Genomic DNA, 19,879 nt, shown 5'->3' with positions numbered 1-19,879 from the left:
CCCCGAGTTTGATATAACCAAATTTCGATATATCCAGGTTCGATATAACCGGGTTCGACTGTACCACATTATTCCCTGCGATTGAAGTTTCAATTCAGGATTGTTCCCCCAATCACATGAGACAGGTTGAACATCGGAAGTAAGCTTTCAGTACTAACCGCGCTAGCAGCTGTGCCTATCTTAAAAACTGGTTCTAAGACTTCTGCGTCAATCAGATCGCCGATCTTGCCGAGAGTAATATCCTGTAGTGTAACGTTCGCCACTCTGACCGGGAAACTGGCGTTCTTTTGTATTGTGACCAACGTCAATGCACCCACTACACCATTTATTTCGAGAAGGGTCACTTCTACTATTTTAGTGTTCCTAACTGGTGGATCATGTAAGGATTTACACCACACAATACATTCAGTCATTGCGGGGACTACCGTTTCTTGGATTAACGCGACCAATGGGTAACTGCCATTGCACTTCAAGCCATGTACTGCGCTCTCTTTTTGGGCCCTGTTGACTATAGGAACGCAGTCCTCACCCATTTTTAGTATACCCTGCGTTAATATTAGGGCTATTCTCTCCTGCTCCAGAATATTCTGACCGATCAGGCGGTCAACGGGCAGTATTAGTTTGCCGTCACACACAAAGAATCCTGCATTGAGTTCACGTCTGCCAAGCACCAATGGGATCTGAAATTGGCCCCGAGTGCATAACGGGACCCCGGTGATGCCTACCAGTGTCCAACTAATCTCTGGCTTTTTGAACACCCGCTCCCAATCACTCTGAAATCGGGACCAAAGCGTCCAACAATTTTACTAGAACCAGTTTCAGTTTGAAAACTCCCCGCCTCCGCTGTACATCGCGGGTGGCGCTTAGACTCTTTCTGGAATAGGTGGCGTGGCGGTCGAAACTGGCTCCTGATTGACGCCTTGGAGAGGCAGCGAAAGCTATAGCACGATGGACGAAGGGCAGCATTTCTGAAGTAATAATTTGTTTGAAGCAATAATGCGAGCGCTTGTTTTTCTCAGCACGAGATGTTGGTCTGGTTTTCGCCAACTGGAAAGACTATACTTTTCTGGTATATTTTGCGCGATTTGTGAGAACAATCAAACGCCATACGCCTGCTTTTGAGGAACTAGCTGTGTGTGCATGCTTTAATTAAGATAAGTTGTCTATGTGTCAAAAAGCTTCGAGAGCAGACTTTGAAATTTTTTTCCTGCTGCACTTGGCAATTGGAATAGTGAAGTATCAGAATAGCGGCATGAGGAACTGCCGGTCGTGTAATTTGGCAGAATCAATAGGAACTATTCTCAGTTGTTGGTTAAGTAATCCGAAATGAAATGAGCATGCATGAGTATATATTAATGAGCAATTTTAATGCATAGCTTTACTTGTTTCTTACCCGCCATGTATGGAATGTGTGTACGGAATGTGTCCGCAGTGGCTGTGTAGCTTATGTTGATATCATTGCACTCGACTAATTGTAGTTCTCTGTTGTTACCCTTTAATTAGTTGATTGTGACTATATTGAACGCTACATCATTAAGTAATATATTTTTGATTGCTTTGTAAAGTATACTTTCGCTGGACTAAGTGTAGGACTTATTGATTTGTCATTAATTAGTTATCCGTGATTAAAATATATATCTTCATGCTGCAGTATCAAATCCTATATCGTTGGATAGCTTATGAATAATATAACTGCACTTCTGTACTGAGTATTGTAATTAGTGAATTGTGATAAAATGCAAATAATGCGCTACAGCATCAAATATGCATATATCTTTGGACAGCTTGTATCGAGTATGATTGCCCTACTGATTGCATTAAACATGCTGCTAGACAAGTTGGTGTTGCATTTTGCTGTGAACAGAAAGTGCGGCAACTAGGAGAGGTATGGAACTGTAGATAAACGCAGGCGACCGCGCTGCGTTCGTCCGCTTTTTTCATCTTCAAGTTGTCATGCTAATTTCTTCACACCGTGCAGCTTTTTTTTTTTCAGAATTGTCGGAATGTAACGGGCTCGGTCAGTGTGGGCGGGTATTTGAGCATGTGTTTTAGTCATCCATTAAGGGGGGACACGGCTCTTTGGCACCGAAAATCGGCCTGAAAATCGGATTTTCAATTTTTTCATTTTCGTATTCCTCGCACCATTCCGCATCTGCACGCAAATTTTCATCCTTATACCCCGCGTATTTATGAAGTTATAGCGATTAAAAAATGCAGTACCACACCCACTGCCCTTTAAATTGTGGACAAACGACACCCAATTTCGATCGCCCGGCGCATGAGAACTACGCGCTCCACCGCGGCGATTTTGGTCTCGTTCGAAAGTGCGCGCTTTCGGCTTATTTTTTCTTTCGGAAAGCAACCCTGTGCGCTCCGCCTTCTCCATAAAAAACAAACAAAAAGATAGCATGCAGCGCGCGCTACTATTGGCCGGTTAAGGCACGTGATCAAAATGGCGTCGTTTGGTTGGTTCCGGCAAGCTAGCCCTGAAATGCGGACTCCCAGTGACGCCATTTTGTCTTTCTGCCGACCACACTAGTGCAACGCGAGAGTCATGCCAGGCGCGAAGAAGTACCGCTCTTTGCACAAGTACGGGCGAAAGCAACCAAAGAAACGCGTTAAGAATGCGACTTCGTTGCATACTGTGCAAGAAGCAAGTGCCAGTGCTGCGGGATTGTGTGACGATCACGTTGCGGGCGGCGACGCTTCTCCGATTCCGCTGGACAACGGCGCCGTTCTTCGTGCCGACTGCAGTCGTGTACGTATTGATACCGCGCCTGTCACTAACAGTGACATAACTCAAGTGAGTGCCCGTGAGCAGGCTACGCTTGATAGACTGGTATCGACGCCGGCGACGGCACGAAAGACCGCGCTGTTCGCCGATGCAAGTGGTGCGTCCGCAGAGTCAGATGCGGACGGAACGGCCTCCTATGCGGTAATTGACCTCAGCATTGTGAATATCCTTCTGGATGCCGTGCGGTGCAAAACGTGTCGTGGATGCGTGCGTTTAATTACCAGCGACCGGAGCTATGGCCTCGCCGTAAAACTGATCGTGCTGTGCGACAACTGCGGTGAGATTGCGGCCGAGTGGAACTCGCGGAGGATTGACGGCGAGAAAAGGCGCAATCCTTTTGAGCTGAATATTCTGGCTAGTCGAGCAATGCTGTCGACCGGTAACGGCCAGACAGCAATGAACGATATCTTTTCGGCGATGGGGTTGTCGCGGCGTGGGATGCACAACAAGACGTTTCAACGGCATCTGAAGAACACACTGCAACCCGCTGCTACCCGAGCCGCCACGACCGCTATGGCACAAGCCGCGCAGGCAGTGGCGAAGGTCTACGATGACTTGTGTTTTGGGCATAGGGGGAACATTGCCGTGTGCTGCGACGGCACATGGATGACGCGCGGACACTCATCACATATAGGCGTCGGTGCCGTGGTGGAACTCTTCACTGGTTACGTGCTTGATTATGTGGTGTTGTCAAACTTTTGTCTGGGCTGCGAAATTGGTCCTAAGCCAAACACTGACGGCTACGAACTTTGGAAATCACGCCACCAGTGCCAAAAAAACACCAACTCCAAGGCTGGTCAAATGGAGGTAGAGGCTGGCAAAATTCTGTTTGAAAGATCTCTGCAGCGCCACAACATGTGCTACACAACCATGCTATGCGATGGGGACAGTCGCACGTTCAGTGCTCTTAAAGATGCTGCAATCTATGGCTACATTGAAATAGTCAAAGAGGACTGCATAAATCACGTGCACAAGCGTATGGGAGCAGCTTTGCGCAACCTCTTGCAGAGACACAAGGGTGCAGGGAAGCAAAGTCTTGGCGGCAGAGGAAGGCTGACAGCTGATCTAGTTGACAAGCTGGCAATATATTATGGCCGAGCGCTTCGATCAAATGTAGGTGATGTGGATGCCATGCAGCGAGCTGTGATGGCGACATATTACCACATCACATCTACTGATGACTGCCCCAAACACAGTTTGTGTCCTACCGGTGATAAGTCATGGTGCCGCCACAACGCTGCAAAGGCAAAAGAGGAGCCTGCACCAAAGCACAATTACAGTCTGCCAAGAGATGTGGCTGATGCTCTTTTGCCTGTTTATAGTCGTTTATCAGAGAAGAGCCTGCTGCAGAGGTGCATTCGGGGGAAGACCCAGAACTCGAACGAAAGTTTCCACTCGGTCATCTGGACCTTGATCCACAAAGAGCGGCACTCATCACTGTTTGCTGTGGAAGCAGCCACAGCAGAAGCTGTGCTGCGCTTCAATGCCGGCTGCAAGCATACAGCAGCAGCAATTCTGCAAGAATGCAGTACAAATGTAACAGCAACTGGGTCCAGGAGAGCTGAAGAAAAGGACTTGCGCCGTAGCGCACGTTCTGCAAAGAAGCGGGCGGCTTCGCTTGGCGTTGCTAAAACAGAAAAAAGAAAACACCGCGACAGCATGCACCCCGACTATGCTCCTGGTGCATTTTAATAGCATGAGGTCTTTGGGGTTGCCCTTCCTGATTAAATGCCGTGAGGCTTGAGTGCTTCCGACAATCCCCCAATTTTGGTAGTGTTGCATTTTTTAAAGATCAATATCTCTGGTCCTGTTCTTGCTATTGCTTTGAAAATTTTTTTTCTAGAAAGGGAATCCTGCGAGTCTCATGAAACCAAGGTAAATGCAGTGACCACAAAAGAAAATTTGCTGAGAAGGTTATGTTGTCTTCGGTACCCAAATGGAATTTTCCTTTCAAACGTTTCCTATTGCGTAACTTTGGCTCAAATTGGCATAGGCCATTAATTTTCGCTTCAGATCACTTTCCACCTGTTTCTGATCTTGTTGACATATCAATCATTGACATAATTTACACCTACATGCTGTGAAGTGTTTTTCCTCGTTTTCTCAAAACTGCAATTTTGAGGGTGCTGCAATTTTGGAGGAGAGATATCTCTTAGTCTATTTGTGCTATAGCTCTCATTCTTGTCTTGTTAGAAACAGAAAACCTTCGACAGTGCCGTAGGACAAAAATATGTACAGTTATTATGCGGCAACATTTACAGAATTAATTATCGATCTTAGGTGCAAACCTGGGCTTTTATTCATAAAAGTTTGACTTATTGTAACTTTGGTTCAAATTCTTCTACCACGTTAATTCATGACTAGCGGCACTCTATGATCCTTCTAGATCACTCTGGTAGGGCTATTCTCATCATGCCATAAAGTGTTTAGTAATTAACTCACCTCCAAACGAAGAACATGAATTAGGTAATATTTTGAAAGCTATTTCATCTACAAGAAAACTAATCAGATATTTGAAATCAGCATGCAAAAGTACATTAATGGTGCAAGTTTCAGTCAGATCAACCCATAAATAAGGAAAAAAGTTTTAAGAGGGGTGTCCCCCCTTAAGTGACTGTGGGTGCATAGTATCATGGTGAGGGACCTTAAGCATGAAAAGGACTCAAGGACATATGCACGCCTTAAAAATGAACTTGTAGGCAGGATTAAAAAGTGGTTCGTTTTATAGCACTACATGGGCCGGGCCTGAAAATGGCTGTTTTGCAGGGCCCACGCTGGGCTAGGACTTGAAGTTTCAGACCCAGGCCAGGCTGAAGCTAGCTGTATGGTCTGCATTGAAATCGCTCAAGTGATTTATGAATAAACCCCAAAATGTACAGCAAACCTTACTTGCATATCGCTAACTTGCATCGCAAATTTTCCATGCCGTGCCTACACCTCCCATATGTTCTATGTATTAGCTCCCGTTTATCTCGAAGCATTTTTCGGGCGTAGTGCGGATCTCTCGAAATTTTGACCGGAAGGGCTGAAGGCAAAGGTCTTTACAAAAAGGTGATAGGAGATCCGAGCGAGCGCTTTGTTCCTATACTAAATCCCGAACGTGGTCAGGTTCGAAGAGCGAATACAAAATTCCTGCGGACACGTTTCTCGCCTTGATAGCAGTCACGTGAGCGCCACTCGCACGCGGGGGCTGATGGGTTTTATCGGGCAGTCAGTTCAGCGTGATTCAGTCAGCTGCCCTTCGCACGTGAATACCGGCAAGAGCGATTTAGTGATTGTGCAGATGTTTTGTCGCGCTACGTGCACAAAGCGTTGACTTTGATTTTTGTTGTGTATGTGGTGTCCGCAACGCTTGCGCCGCAACAAAGTTGAATGCAGTGGCGACGACCGACTTATTCGATGCGTTCAGTAGCTCGAGGACTTTTTTGTCGGGCCGAATGCCAACACGAAGCAGGCAAGCATTACCCCCCCCCCCCCCCCCAGTTCCTTCCAAAATAATAAAATTCTGTTTTTCCTGAGAATTCTTTTGCATTTATTACAAAAGTTCCCCTTGAACAGTGGAGCGTCGATGGGCGTGACGGGCCGAGGGCCACCAAAGCATTTTCATTCGTCGCTGTCGCACTCAGGTTCTGGGTTTCTAGAAAATTTTGCATGTCACCTGAAAGCAGCTCGCGAGGCAGTCAATCGCGGAAAGCTTTAGACTACTCAATTTCCGTCCTGGATTTTTTTTTTGCTAGAGAAGTTTGTTTTCCTAGTCCAGTTGGAGCGAAAAGCCTGCAGATGCTCACTTCGTCTGATCCATGCATATATGAGCACATCGAGACAATTCAGTAAAAGCTTGGTAGGGTAGTAAGGAAAATAAAAAGGCTAGTGTGGCTAGATATTTTCGAAACGAGCAGGACAAAATCACTGCTTGCAATGCAAGTATGCATCGCAGTGTAGCAGCACACCGCTACGCTGCGACCTTTTTTATACGCAATACATTACAAAAAATTTCACTACTGTTATTGTATTTCAAGCTGTGTAGTATTAGAAACAGAATATAGCGTAACTGTACACCCCTTGACCGAACGACGACGGGGCGGTAGCAAAGCAAAGCTGAAAACGTGCCTTTCTGTCGCAGAGTCCCGTCACTCCATGCGGTGTGCACCAGCGACGACAGGCATTAGCAGCAGCGGCGCGCAGGGATTGTCACCAAAACTTTTTGGCATTTTGCTTAACTCGAAACTCCGCTTATCTCAAAATTTTTTTTTGGATTTTACAACTTCGAGTTAACGAGTTTACTGTACATTTGCTAATGCCGAATGAAAGAAACCTCATTTGTAGACCAATTTTAATCAGCGACATTGGTTTGCCCAAGTTACTTTGGGTGGGCACACCTGTCCAACAACACAAATGAAAAAGTTAAAAGGAAAAAGCGCAAAACCCTGCAGCGCGCTCTACTATGGTATAGGTCTCATGGAACGCTGCAATGCATGACACAAACCTCATTTATATGAGCACGCGCCTACAAAAGTGGGAATTTTCGGCAATTAGTGAGCACCAAGGAGGTGAAGGATAAGAGAACTATATATACTCCTTAGTGAGCACACTCTGTCGGATCTAGTAGAGGGCACTCTTGTATCTTCTTGATTTTGTGTTCGTGTTCCCTCAGTGACTGGCCATTTGAAGTCTCATAAGAGCCGCTAGACAAGGACCTTTAATCGACTGCTCAACACGCAGCCGCCTATTCAGATTGCCTTTCTCTGCCTTAGCTCCCCCCCCCCATCCGAAGAAAACCAAAAACTTCTTACGCTAAGATGAACGGCATTGAATAAGTGCGTACAACGATAGGAATCTTCGGGTAACAAACACAAATAGATACACAATAAACAGGTGTTTTGATTTTTGTCTCCATCGAGATGCGGAGTACGGCATCGAACTCTTCACAGGAATATGTAGGTTTTTCTTCTGCCCTTGCTAACGCAGGTTCTTGTGGCATAGTTGCCGGAGACAGTCTGTGTGATTGAGCAAATAACATAGGCCCAAGAGCTAATTGCTAACAAGAAGCCATATTTAAAATTCTTGTAATCTATAGCTCTTAACCCTTTTGCTATCAAGAACGTACCAGTACGTTTTCGTGCTTCTCCCCCACAGTGTCACCGATGTACCGGTACATTCTCTATCGTGCATTCAAGACTTCGTCCTAAGCATGGAGCTGGCAAATTAGGACAGGCTGCGCAATCTGTTAAATCTTTCTACAAGTTCGTATTTTCGCCCTGCGTTGCGTCGATACGTTTATACTGAAGAATATGGAGCGACCGTGCCTCCCCTCGCCACCTTCTTTGCTAGGGGGCACGGCCGCACTGCGCACGCTACTCTATCGCGCTAAGCGATCATGCGGCACGTGTGTGCGGTTACGGGTTCAAGGGTTGTTCTGCCATCTGCCGCAGGTTTACAGGTTTTTATTTTCATTTTGTTGGCATGTCTGCTACGATGCGGGGCTTGTGCCGTTGTCTCTCCAATAGGTCGACACTTGAGTCGACTGCTGCTTTCGCTTTCTCTTGCCGCGTCTTTACTTGTGGCTAGCAGCAGCAAAGGAGGTTGTTTTAGCCTCTTTCCATCTCCCGTGTCATCTTTATTTCACAGCGTGCCATTTATCTCAGTTGTGCGTGCCATCGAAAGTGCGCCCTCCGCGCACGCGGTTACTTTCGGATGGGTGACCGCAGAGACCTTTGACTGTGGACTGGAGCAATGGCTTCTTTTATTATAAATACGAGTCCAGCTCGGACTCGGTCTCTCAAGAAGTATCGAGCAGTTTTTTTTCTTATATTTTCATTTACTTAATTTAAAATCAGGCAGATAATGATGATGTTATTCAACAACACCTGCAGATCACAGAAATACGTATATTCCATTGACTATGTTATTTGTATAGCAATCATAATTTAAATAAATCGCTATGCTTGTTCCCTGAAACCAAGCAGACACTGGGGGTGCGTCAAAGCCAGAAATGCCTGACAGTGAAAGGGTTAAACCTTAAATCTTCATTTGTGATTATGAAACATTTAAGCAGTATCATTTATTTACTTTAAAGATACCATCAGGACTAAGGAGTGGGTTGGTTACATCAAAAGTACACACATAGTAGTACACTAAAAAATTACACATGAAATACAGTCATGACCAAAGGAAAAAAATTCGTGAACAGCAGGCCCACAAGCGCTAATTCAGCAATTCAGATAACAGAGAATTATGGCCCTTAGCACATACAATATATCTCGCTTCAGATACAGCAGCTAGAGCACGTGGCAGATGCATAAAGAAAATAGGTGGACAGTTCCTCGTGTGATAGCAACTATATCCGAATCTGGCCACCAACTAGCTCAGATAACAGCTTTGATAGTACAGTCTTGCGCTCTTTCGATGACAATTCATGCAGTCTTTTGGAAATGTTTTTTTCTATGTGCTTGGAATTTTTGTACCGCATTATTTTTAATGTTCACTCTTTTATGTACTGTTGCATATAAATGAGGACTAAATTATTTATGATAGAATAAAAAAATGTCAAGCATTTCTTTTTTTGCCATAAATGTACATTATTAAGGAGTCTGCTCAGACTGACTGCCGGGCCTGGGCAAGGCTGAGGCTTGGTAAAGCGGGCCCGGTTCAGTCCTGCTTCATGTCAGCATGAGTCCTGGGTGGGCCCAGGCCTGGAGCAATGAACCCAGGCTGGGCTCGTTCTTGAAATGATGTACCCGGGTTGGAAAATAAGGCCTGCGCAGTGCTCTAGTTCGCTTCCTATCCTTCTCGGCACTGTTATTAGGTGCAGTGGCCACTTAGCAAACCACGCCGTCTATATGACTGAAATCTAATAAACATAGTGAACTATAAAAAAAAAAGAGGAAATAGGAATGCTAAATTCATGATATATCCGGAGCTGTTAGGTTCTACGGCGTCAAGTCAGCACTTTGAACTCGCGAATGCGCAGATGAAGCGCCTGCAGCCGCCGGCAAACGCACCACACGGTGAAGCTTGGTTTGACTGCAGCGCCGCGCGCCACTGAAGTTTTTAAACTGAAGCTGGTTCTAGTAACGTTGACATCCAACCTGAAGAGGCTCACCCTAGATCCTGTGTCTACCATACACTGTACCTTCGCGCCTGCCAATTTGCCTACCACAATCTCTCGGCACAAACTTCGCACAGCCATTGAAGGACCCCATCGCTGCAGTTCTCGACGAAGGCTGCTTCTAGTTTCCCGCGTTCCTTGGGTACGTCCCCTCTTCAACCGGAGCACCACCGCGCGGGCCACCATCTGCACGCGAATCTTTGAGGGGCACTTGCCGAACATTACACACACAAGCGAAGTAACCCGACCTCCCGCACGAGTAGCAGCGCAGAGCGTAGTTGGAGCCCCGTGCCATACCAATTGTTTAGCCTGCTGTCATCCCATTGCACCGACCTGCTCTACAATTTGGAGGAAGTCCTTTGGAATAATTTTTTTTTGTTTTATTTTTCTTTTGCGGGAGCCGTTTATCTTTGCATGTATGAATCAAGGGAAGCTCGCCGTCAGCTGCTGCGATCATGACGCCCGCCCCAAGCGCGGCGTGATAAATCGAACCAGACTTGTGCAATCAAGCCATCACGGGCACTCTGCCAAGTTCGCTCCCCGCCACCGGAGGAGCTATAAAAAGATAAACGCGCCCTGACGTTATCGCTGCGCAACGTCTTGGCACGCTGCCAAGAAATGAGCTGTGGATGCAACGACCGAAACGGAGTGACGCGCACCATCGGCATGCAAGCGAAAACGCTCGCAATTTTCTGCTGCAGCGACACAGAAACCTTGTTTTGAGCTGCCGCGGTGGCTCGAGCGGCGAGCGGGACGCAGTTCCAACAATTTGGAAATTTTTCGCTCTGTTGCTGCCGCTCGTCGCTGAGATCGCTCAATCGCCTGCATGTGAGCGAGCTGGCCTTAAAGCTTTTTTTTTTTTTTTTTTCGAATTCTCGGGAGCAAAAGTGGAGAGAGGGTTCATATGTGAGTGGGTTGATTACGTGGCAAATACGGTATCGTTTTTTCGCATCGTAAGTGCCGTCACAAGCCAATTTCTGTATATCGAACTTTTTCGCGATCCCCTTCGAGTTCGATATATCCGGGTTCCACTGTACTACATACGTGCAGAACTGCCGGTGGAGATCGCGCATTCATGCAGCCCATGTATGCGGGTGCAGAGAGACACATGCCAGCCGGCGCAGCACACGCACATGGAGGACAAGGAACAGTTGTGGAGGAGCAGTGCAAAGCAGGCGTTTATTGTCAAATCAGTGGGATTTTTCATTTTTGCATTTTTCAGTTTCTCAGACTAGTAGAAAAGTTTTTTTTATTTGACTTACCGCATTCACTCGCATAATGCTCGCACTCCCGTAATGCTCGCACCCCCAACATTGGGCGTCAAAAATTGAGATTTTTTTTTCCTCGCATAATCATGGCACCACCAATTTTACCACCACAAGAGTCGTCTGCTAGTAGTAACAAGCGCCATCTTTGGATCGCTACTGAACCTAGCTGGCTTTGGTGTGTGCATGCGCTACCAGGCGGCGATAGCATGCTCGGGTAGATCATCATCATCGGTTATGCTCGCCTTTTTTTTTTACCTCTATGACACTTGTAGTCGTCATTTTGCGAGGTGTCTCCGCGTCTCGTCATTGTTCCTTTGTTCCGTCCGTATTGCTTGCTTTGTTCCACTGTCTACCGTGTTCTTGGTACCGCATCGCGGTGGGGCGGTACGCAAGTTATACAGTTGCTTTAAGTGAAAGCTTTTGAGTATGGGCTACAGTATGGCAACCGCGCTGCCAGCAGGCACTTCGACATCGAGTTCTGCGTAGCATGGAGACAGTGATTGCAGAGTCGACACGGACTCGAATCAAGTCTTTAATCAAAAGTAGAACTGTATGGTCTGCTGTGAGCATTATACCACGGAACGCGGGGAGTGATAATAAGGCTGCGTGCGGTAAATAAAGTGCTTTAGCAATTTGTACTTTTGGCGACCCTGTACTTTTATAACAACAACAAGAGTAACAAGGGTTTATAGCAAGGGTAAGTTCTGCTTGAAAGTAATGTTTTGGTTATATTTACAATAGCTCACCTCCGAATCCCATTTCGCACCTATTTATATTTGCTTTTAGCGCTGCAAAACATTTGCTCAAAAATTTTCCTCGCATAATTATCGCACCCCCCACTTAGCATCAATTTTCCGTCAAAAAAGCGCGAGCATTAAGCGAGTAAATACGTTATCCCTGCGAGCCGCTTCAGATCCTGAAAAACGAGCCGCGAATACTGTTTTCAAAACGCACGTTGACAGGATTACTTACCACCGTATTCACAAACACGCCTTCACTCGAACGTCTACTCCAAGCGGCCCTCGATGCCCGTTTTTCCTTTCAGAAAGCAATCTCCACTCGAATCACTCCTCCAGCGGCAGAGAAAACTTGAGTTTTCTCGAGAATCTAGAGTTTCCGACGACGCTACCTTGGCCGCTTCTCGACCGTCACTTCGCTCGTAAACATGGCCGACATCGCATCGCTCGCCTCCAGTGTGGAATTCGTTCTACCGGTATAGCAAACTTTTCACAAAAGAAGATACGACGAGAATGCACCGAACCTTTCTCTAAAGCATCAGCTGAGAGTGACAGTGACCCGGGACTTCTGGCACTCGTTTTACGGATGCGGCCGTGGCTAACCTCTGTCCATCCCTGCCGCTCACGCCGAACATAGATAACCGTGATCAGCCACCGACGTCTGTGCTGTGTTGATCGTTGCATCATCGCATTGCGCGTGTGTGTGTGTGTGTAGCGCGGACACATTTCAAATCGTCACCGGATAAATGGACAACTTTCTGGAGCCCACCGAGTGCAGTTGGGGCGTGATTTGACCGTAAATGGTGAGCTCGCCCGCGGCCAGACTCGAGAATCAAGCAGCGGCGGCGCAACTCTCCGCGGCTCGCCCTCGCACTTCCGCAGACGGCGGCGAATTTGTGAGGGGAAAAGCGGGTTGCATGCAGTAAGCAGGGGGGCACATAGGCACGGTGGGACTATGCGAACGTCTGTGCTGTACCCCGCGCATCAATGGCTTGCCCGTCGCCCGAGGGTACGTAGTACATCTTCGGATGCGCGGCGCTGTCGAGGGAGCGCGTTGGTGTGCCCGTCCCACGGAGGGATATTTGCGGCCGACGAAGGGCATGGCTTTCCAAGAATGTTTTCAATTAGGGCTCTCAACTTGTTTGGAAACCGAACGCAGCATTTGCTTCTGGAGAGTCGAATTCAATGTACATGAGCTGCAACGCGCTGCGAAGCAGCACACGTGTTTTCACCGCTCGCCCCCAAGCCGCCCGAGCCCTATGAAGGAGCCATGCTCATAGGTGTTGGCGGCGTTTACTTCTTTTTTTCCTGAAATATATTTTGATGTCTGTCAAAGCTCGGCAATAAAAAAAAAGTATGTCATAGCCTGGCAATAACAAAAAAGCCAAAGCGGCAAAGGCCGAGAGTAGATCTCCCACGAAAAAATAAACCGACGTAGTCACACCATTTTTCGAAGCCTACGTCATGTTCTGCGTAACCTCTACGTCACCAACAGCGACTGTTGCCAGATGCAAAAGCATTTTCGGCCATTTTTCGCAGCCGCGATTTTCAACCAGCTCATAAAACAAGTCCACCGCACTGTTAACGTCGAGGTCGCTTGCGAAAGTTGTTTACAAGACTTGGCATGAAAAACTGTGCTTGTTGCACACTTCAGCACGCAGTTTTCGGGCCAACAGTTCACCTTAATCTCGTTCCCATACGCCACTTGCGCGGCTTCGAGTGGAGGAGGTATTCTCGAGGTGAACTTGTCAGAGGAAACGCCGAGGGGCGTTCATGAATCTGAATCGGCCCTGGAGTGGAGGAGCGGCTATATTCTCCGCTCCAAGGAGTGGAGGTGGGAGCGTCGAGTAGAGGTCAGTTTGTGAATACGGGCATTACAGTCATTAAAAAGACAAATATGAATGCGAAAATGCTGCTCAAAGTGAGAGGCAAGTAACAAGCTGTTTGAGGGATTCAAAGCAGCACTTCTTGTACTGTCAAGGTGGAGGGAAGTCAAGAATAATGCTAAAGCCCGATGTCTCTGTTCCTGCTACTAATGGAAAGGAAGGATGCAGTCTTCTCGTGGAGACAAATGGACGCACATGTACACAGCGATGAGTGACATGGGCACCGGTTGGGGAGTGAATAAACGATCAGACGTGACTTCCCTTCATGGCGATTCCCTTGTAGGGGGCCCACTCAACTTTTATTGACGATACACGTGTCAGGTAACACTTCCAACAAGGTCAATGGAACTAAACATTGCCACCCATGACTAACCACTTACTATAGCTGGTGACTTACAGGATGCTACCAGTGCAGCAGTGCCTGTCTTCAGCACAGTTTAGGACGCATTTCCGACACTGGCACATTCATACCCACAGCGGCCTGGGGAAGTTAATTTGCTTCTGAGGTGCTGCTGCCCAAAATCAATGACATATCTGCCTTTAACAATGAGTGGTTCATAACCTTACCATTTCTGTGGCAGTTTTCTCTCCCCATGCAGGTGGGCATAGTTCTTCCCAGAAACCATCTCCCAAGTTCTACTGCTACCCTGTGCAATTTCTAGTTCAGTTACCTACTTGAGCAAATGCACAGCTTTTGAGCTCCAGAGGCAGGATAGTGCATGAGAATAGAATGACTGATACATCTGTTGTTTGAGGCTGACTCAATTCCGCATGCCCACTGCGGCACATGCCACCAGTGGGAAAGAGCGGTACGAGATGTGTAGCGAGTTGAACAGCCATTTTAACACCAAGGGCTAACAATTGCCCATCACTGCTTCCCCCTACAAGTAGTACAAGAAAATGCGCCATAACTTAATTACTGTAGTTTCATCCTTTTCTTGGAACGTGATGACAGCAAGTACTTGGCAAGAACAACCACAAGCACGCAAACAAGAGCTCAAATGCTGCAAAAGATCTTTCCATGGCAGGTGCTGGCATGCAAAGTGGTGCAGTACCTTTTGGGCCGATGCCTCTCCTAAGCAGTGAAACACCCTCAAAACATGGTGGTTCAGCAAACTCACAGTGGCAGGCTCAACTTCATGTCTGGACTTCATCTAAGTCCACATGTTTGCCCGCAGTGTGGCCACGGCAGTACAGCTACTGAACGCCATTTGCTACCTGTCACCTATGCAAATACTGCACTGCAAGACTGTCAAGCACTAGAATGGACACAAAACTGCTGACCTCTTTCTCCACCAAAGTAGCAACCAGAAGGTTATATAAAGAGATTTTTTCTATAAAATTTCATTTTTAGGGCAGCCTAATAATTCGGACATTTCCGCGGTCCCTAATAAATTTTCAAAATCAGTAATGACCTATATCAGGGTTCGACTGTAATAAAATTTATTTATCAATTCCTGTGAGAATCCTATATGAAATTCCACTGTATCCATGTAAATGTTCAAAATCACTGTTTTCACAAGCCTAGAAGATATCCATCAATGAGGAGTCCACCAATTCAATGGAATTAGTGATAAATAAACTGCTTCAAAGTTTGAAAAATAAACATGTACAATGTTTCAGCATGTGAAAATATATTGTAAGTGTACATTTACCTCCCTGGTCTTTTCGTTCGCATCTGCACATTATGCCTATAAGGGTGATGCAGCAGAAAAGCAAAAGATATGATGAACCCACCTGGCAATGGCACTGGAGTCAAAACAGCAGCTGCTCTCTCAATCCAGCGGCCAAAGAAATCCCTACAGGGCTGCACACAAAAATTTCAAGTATTAGACAAATGTCACTAACCAACATTTACGCACAAAACGCAGCTTTTGCCACTCAGTGTACTGTACCAACAGCATTTTCAATACAAAAAGTAAAGATGGGTGAGACATCCCTATGCAAGCTCCATCGAAGCATGCCAAATAGACCTCTCCCTCGAGTAAACAATGTGACGTCACGGAACGCATGTGCGGCGACTGCAGCGTTCTCCAATGCAGCGGTGATGGGCGAAATCGGTCATTTTTCTCGCCTGCCACCATACTGAATGCAGCGGTGCGCGCTTGTCGAGGCACACCACAACCACCAACTACTGGATCACAACACCGACTCCGTTAAGTGTCTTCTCGCTGCCGCATTGCAGGCAAAAAAAAAAAAAATTCGGAAACAGCTTCTTGAAGAACTGAAGCCGATTCAATTAAATGCAAGTCAAAGTAGCGACAGAACGTAGTTCTCGCATCAGCACGACCACGGCTGCTCACTGCCTGACAGCTGCTCGACGACACTCTCCTCGTACAAAGCAGCCGACTCGTCATTCAGCACAAATATCGCATGGCAGAAGCAATTGAGCAGCGTTGTGGGTGCCACCGACTTCCACGCACCGGTGTGCATACTAAGTACACCAAGCAAATCGACAGAGTAGGTTTTCCCACTGTCGAGGCACACCACCACACTTGAAAGCAAGCGTGACCGATAGTTGACCTTGAGGTTTCGCATCACACCTTGGTCCATCAGCTGCAGGACACTTGTCGTGTTCGGTGGCAAAAACGACGCGCACAGCCTTCAAGTTGTGGATGCGCCCGTGTGCAGTGCAGTTGTCAATGAACAACAAAACTCGATGGCTTTCTTGGTCAAACTTACGATCCAGTTTTCTAACATAGCCTTCTAAAAACTGCTGTGTTATCCATGCCTTCTTGTTAGCCAAGGTCTTTATGCCTTTGAAGCACCTTGGGGCTTTCAACTTGCCGATGACGAGCATTGGCAGTTTTTCTGTCCCCGACATGTTGCTGCCGACCAAAACTGTAATCGACTCCTTACTATGTTTTCCACCATGGCAGGAGCCACCAATAAAGGCAGGTCTTCTCCTGCATAAGCTTAAAAAGAAATCTGTTTTCGCCGCAGCTGAACGTGTCATTCGGCGAGTACTCTTGTAAGAGTGACTGCAGCTTCCCAGAGCGCTATTCCGCGACAACACTCAGATCAGACGCTTCTTGGAATTTCTTAGCCAGCTGTCGCTGACCTTAAAACATTCAATGTTCATTTGAAGAGCTATAGTCTCAGCTTTTTGTTTGAGGAGGCCACCGGAGACAGGAAGCTCGCTGGCCACTATTGACTTGAGCCACACGAGGGCCTCCTCGAGCTTTGGGTAGGTGCCTTTGCTTATATTCTTCTGATGACACCCAGTCGCCTTCTCTGCGGCCTCCAAAATCTTCCGCTTTTTCTTTATGTAGACTGAAAAGGTTGTCTCGAAATCTGGAACCCTTTCGTGACGTCTGCCTGTGATAGGCCACCTTCCACAAGCTTCACAATAGCCGCTTTCTTCCCCATCGACACGGTGAGGTACTTGCCTCGCTTCATCGGTGCCTTCGAGGCCGACGAAAACATTGATGATTGCTTCTCCACTATGAACCACAGGATTACAACACTGACTCCTTGAGTGCCTTCTCGCTGCCGCGCTGCACGCAAAAAAAAAGCTCCTTATAAAATCTGGAAACAGTTTCTTGAAGAACTGAAGCAGATTCAATTAAATGCGAGCCGCAGTAGCGACAGAACATAGTTCTCGCATCAGCACGACCACGGCTAGGCCTACTTACTATGCTCGGCAACACACGTGAAATGCACGGCAAACACACAGAGGAACAGGCAGTCGAAGCGATCAAGGTAAAAGAAAAAAAACACTCCAGCAGCGAGCAGCGACGTTGTTCCGGAAACGCAAGCTGCTAGCTGAATAATATAGCCCCGATCCAGCGTCAGTTTAGCTGAGGAGTGGCACGAAAGGCCAACACCAGTTTCGAGGCTATGGAAGGAAAAAGTAAGCAAACAAGATGGCGGCGACACCGCTCAAAATGTGTGGCAGTTGGCTCGGCTGACGCTTGGAATGTCTGAAAAATAGAATAGCCATCCTTAGAGTCTCCGAACGTTTTAGCCGTGTAATACATTGACTTTATAAGGTACGTCCTACAGCAGGGAAAAAGTCCGAATAATCAAGCAAGTCTGAAAAATTGGGTGTCCGAAAAATCAGTCGCCGACTGTATACACTTTACTTAGCCGGTGGCCTCTGCATATTCTCTTTCGAGTGCCTTACCACTGACCACCCTGGCAGGGCTGATGGCAACTGTCCAATCTATTACTTCATTAGTATTTACGTCGAATTTACCTAACCTTGAGCATGTCGACAAGCACGACCCTCGACCCGAAGCAGGGAATGTAAGGAATGTCCCGTTATACAAGTGCCACGTGTAGAATGCTGATCAATTGGCGAGAGGCAGCTGTGCAAGAGCCCTCTTACACCTCTCATGGAACCAAGACTACCAGCCATGCATTAACAAACAGCACCGCATACTTTGATTGCAGCCAGATTTTTTCCTCTTTTACCACATAAGAGACTATGACCTTCTAAGGTTTGGGAAAGATTACAGGCATATATATCAAACCTATAGCAAGAAGAAGCTGCCCTGTCTGTTGTTATGCAAATATGCACTCTTGCAGCATATATCACAAAAGTGGAAATATGGAAATACCGGTGAAAGATAACTGAACGCTTAATCAGACAGCAAAACTACATGGCCAGTCTACTTCTTGACCTGGCAGCAAGATCTTGCAAACTCACCATGCCTGATGTCACAGCGCATCAGAGGTGTGCAGAGAATAATGTAATGTGCAATTCAGGCCTGAAGATGGATACGTAATGGCTTGAAGTGCAGGTCAAACCTCAATGCAGAACCCCTTTGGGAGTCTATCTAAACTGACTAGTGCAACCTCACCAATGTCCAGATTATTCAGGATTCACCACATAGGTTTACATGGGCATTAATTATGTGGGACACGAGAGGCAGTGAAAATTATCTGCACTCCACGTTAATGAGGAGAATTAAGAAGGTTTTACTGAAAGTGGAACATATGGAGGGACAAAGTTTGTGGTTTCTAAAGCCGATTTTTTGAAGATTAAAGTTAACAAATTTTTTGGACTGTTTGATTGCAGTCAAACCCACCTATAACAATACTGAAGATCCATGGAAATATTGTTATAACCGGGTTAGGCGGAAAAAATAAAGAAAACATAAACTACCCATTTAATGAGGACGAGGTAGCTTACACTTTTTATTTTGTAGCGGGAAGAAACCCATAATCCATAAGCATTGTCTGTTTCACAGTAATCTAGCCGACATCTTTCTGCAAGGCATCCAACTGCAGAACATAGTGCAGTGGAAGGTTCTTAGCAAAAACAGTCCCACAACTAGTCGATCATTCTCAAAGCCTCCTGGTGAGACGCAACCTGCAGAGGTTCCGATTCATCGTCGTCATCGCTACTGTCACTGTCCTCTGCGCCAGTGAATGCTCCGACGATAGCCTCGTCTGTCAGCTCTTCATCTGTCACGACTGTATTGTCGGCATGTGAAAATTCCTTAAGTGGGGACGTGGGTCTTAAAATCGCGAAAAATGGTCAAAAATGGCAATTTTCAAAAATTGCTGTTTTGAAGTCTTCAATGTCCCGACTATGCCTCTACAAAATATTATAGCTCAATTCCTACTCAAAGTATTAAAGAAACGGCAATTTAGAAACGTCGGTGAGCCGAAATTGAACGCCAAACGCGAAAATTTGCACCATTTTCAAGCCGCCGTAGCTCCGCGCGGCGCGAACCGATAGGCGCCATCTTGGTCTCGTTTGAAAGCTCGTTTCCCGCTCTCTCTCCTGGCATCTCTCAACACGCTGTAGGTTTTCGCACAGCGGAGCTTTCGCCATCCGTCCGCAAGGGGTGAATCGTCGCGAGACAGCCGCTGATTGGGTAAAGCGCGCGCTCTCCGAGGCGCAGCCCTCTGATTGGCCCTGACGCATGCCTCACCTCCCGCGACCGCGTTGCCGACTCTTCGTCGTCTGCTTTTGCCCGCTGGCACATAATTTTTTGCGCTTCTCTTTGTTTCCTAGCATTTCTCGTTCTGCATTTTTTCTCATCGTTCCTGTAAATATCTTGACTATTAACTCGCTCCTCTTAGCTTCGCAGTTATTGTTTTCGTGTGTATTTGCCTGCCTGGTGTCTGTTCTG

At 46.8% G+C, this 19,879-nt stretch overlaps 1 protein-coding gene across 1 annotated transcript in view; it reads right to left on the bottom strand.

Annotated features, from left to right (window-relative positions):
- Positions 1-19,879, bottom strand: part of cutlet (chromosome transmission fidelity protein 18 homolog) — a 163,385-nt gene that overhangs the window by 9,196 nt on the left and 134,310 nt on the right. The window contains exon 21 of the mRNA XM_084585871.1: positions 15,531-15,600. Coding sequence (XP_084441997.1) covers positions 15,531-15,600 — 70 coding nt within the window. The remainder of the gene's footprint in view (positions 1-15,530; positions 15,601-19,879) is intronic.

This window comes from Amblyomma maculatum, unplaced genomic scaffold (assembly GCF_055883805.1).
Source record: "Amblyomma maculatum isolate TAMU_Amacu unplaced genomic scaffold, ASM5588380v1 scaffold_13, whole genome shotgun sequence".
NCBI lineage: Eukaryota > Metazoa > Arthropoda > Arachnida > Ixodida > Ixodidae > Amblyomma > Amblyomma maculatum.
This window is presented reverse-complemented; position numbering and strand designations above follow the sequence as displayed.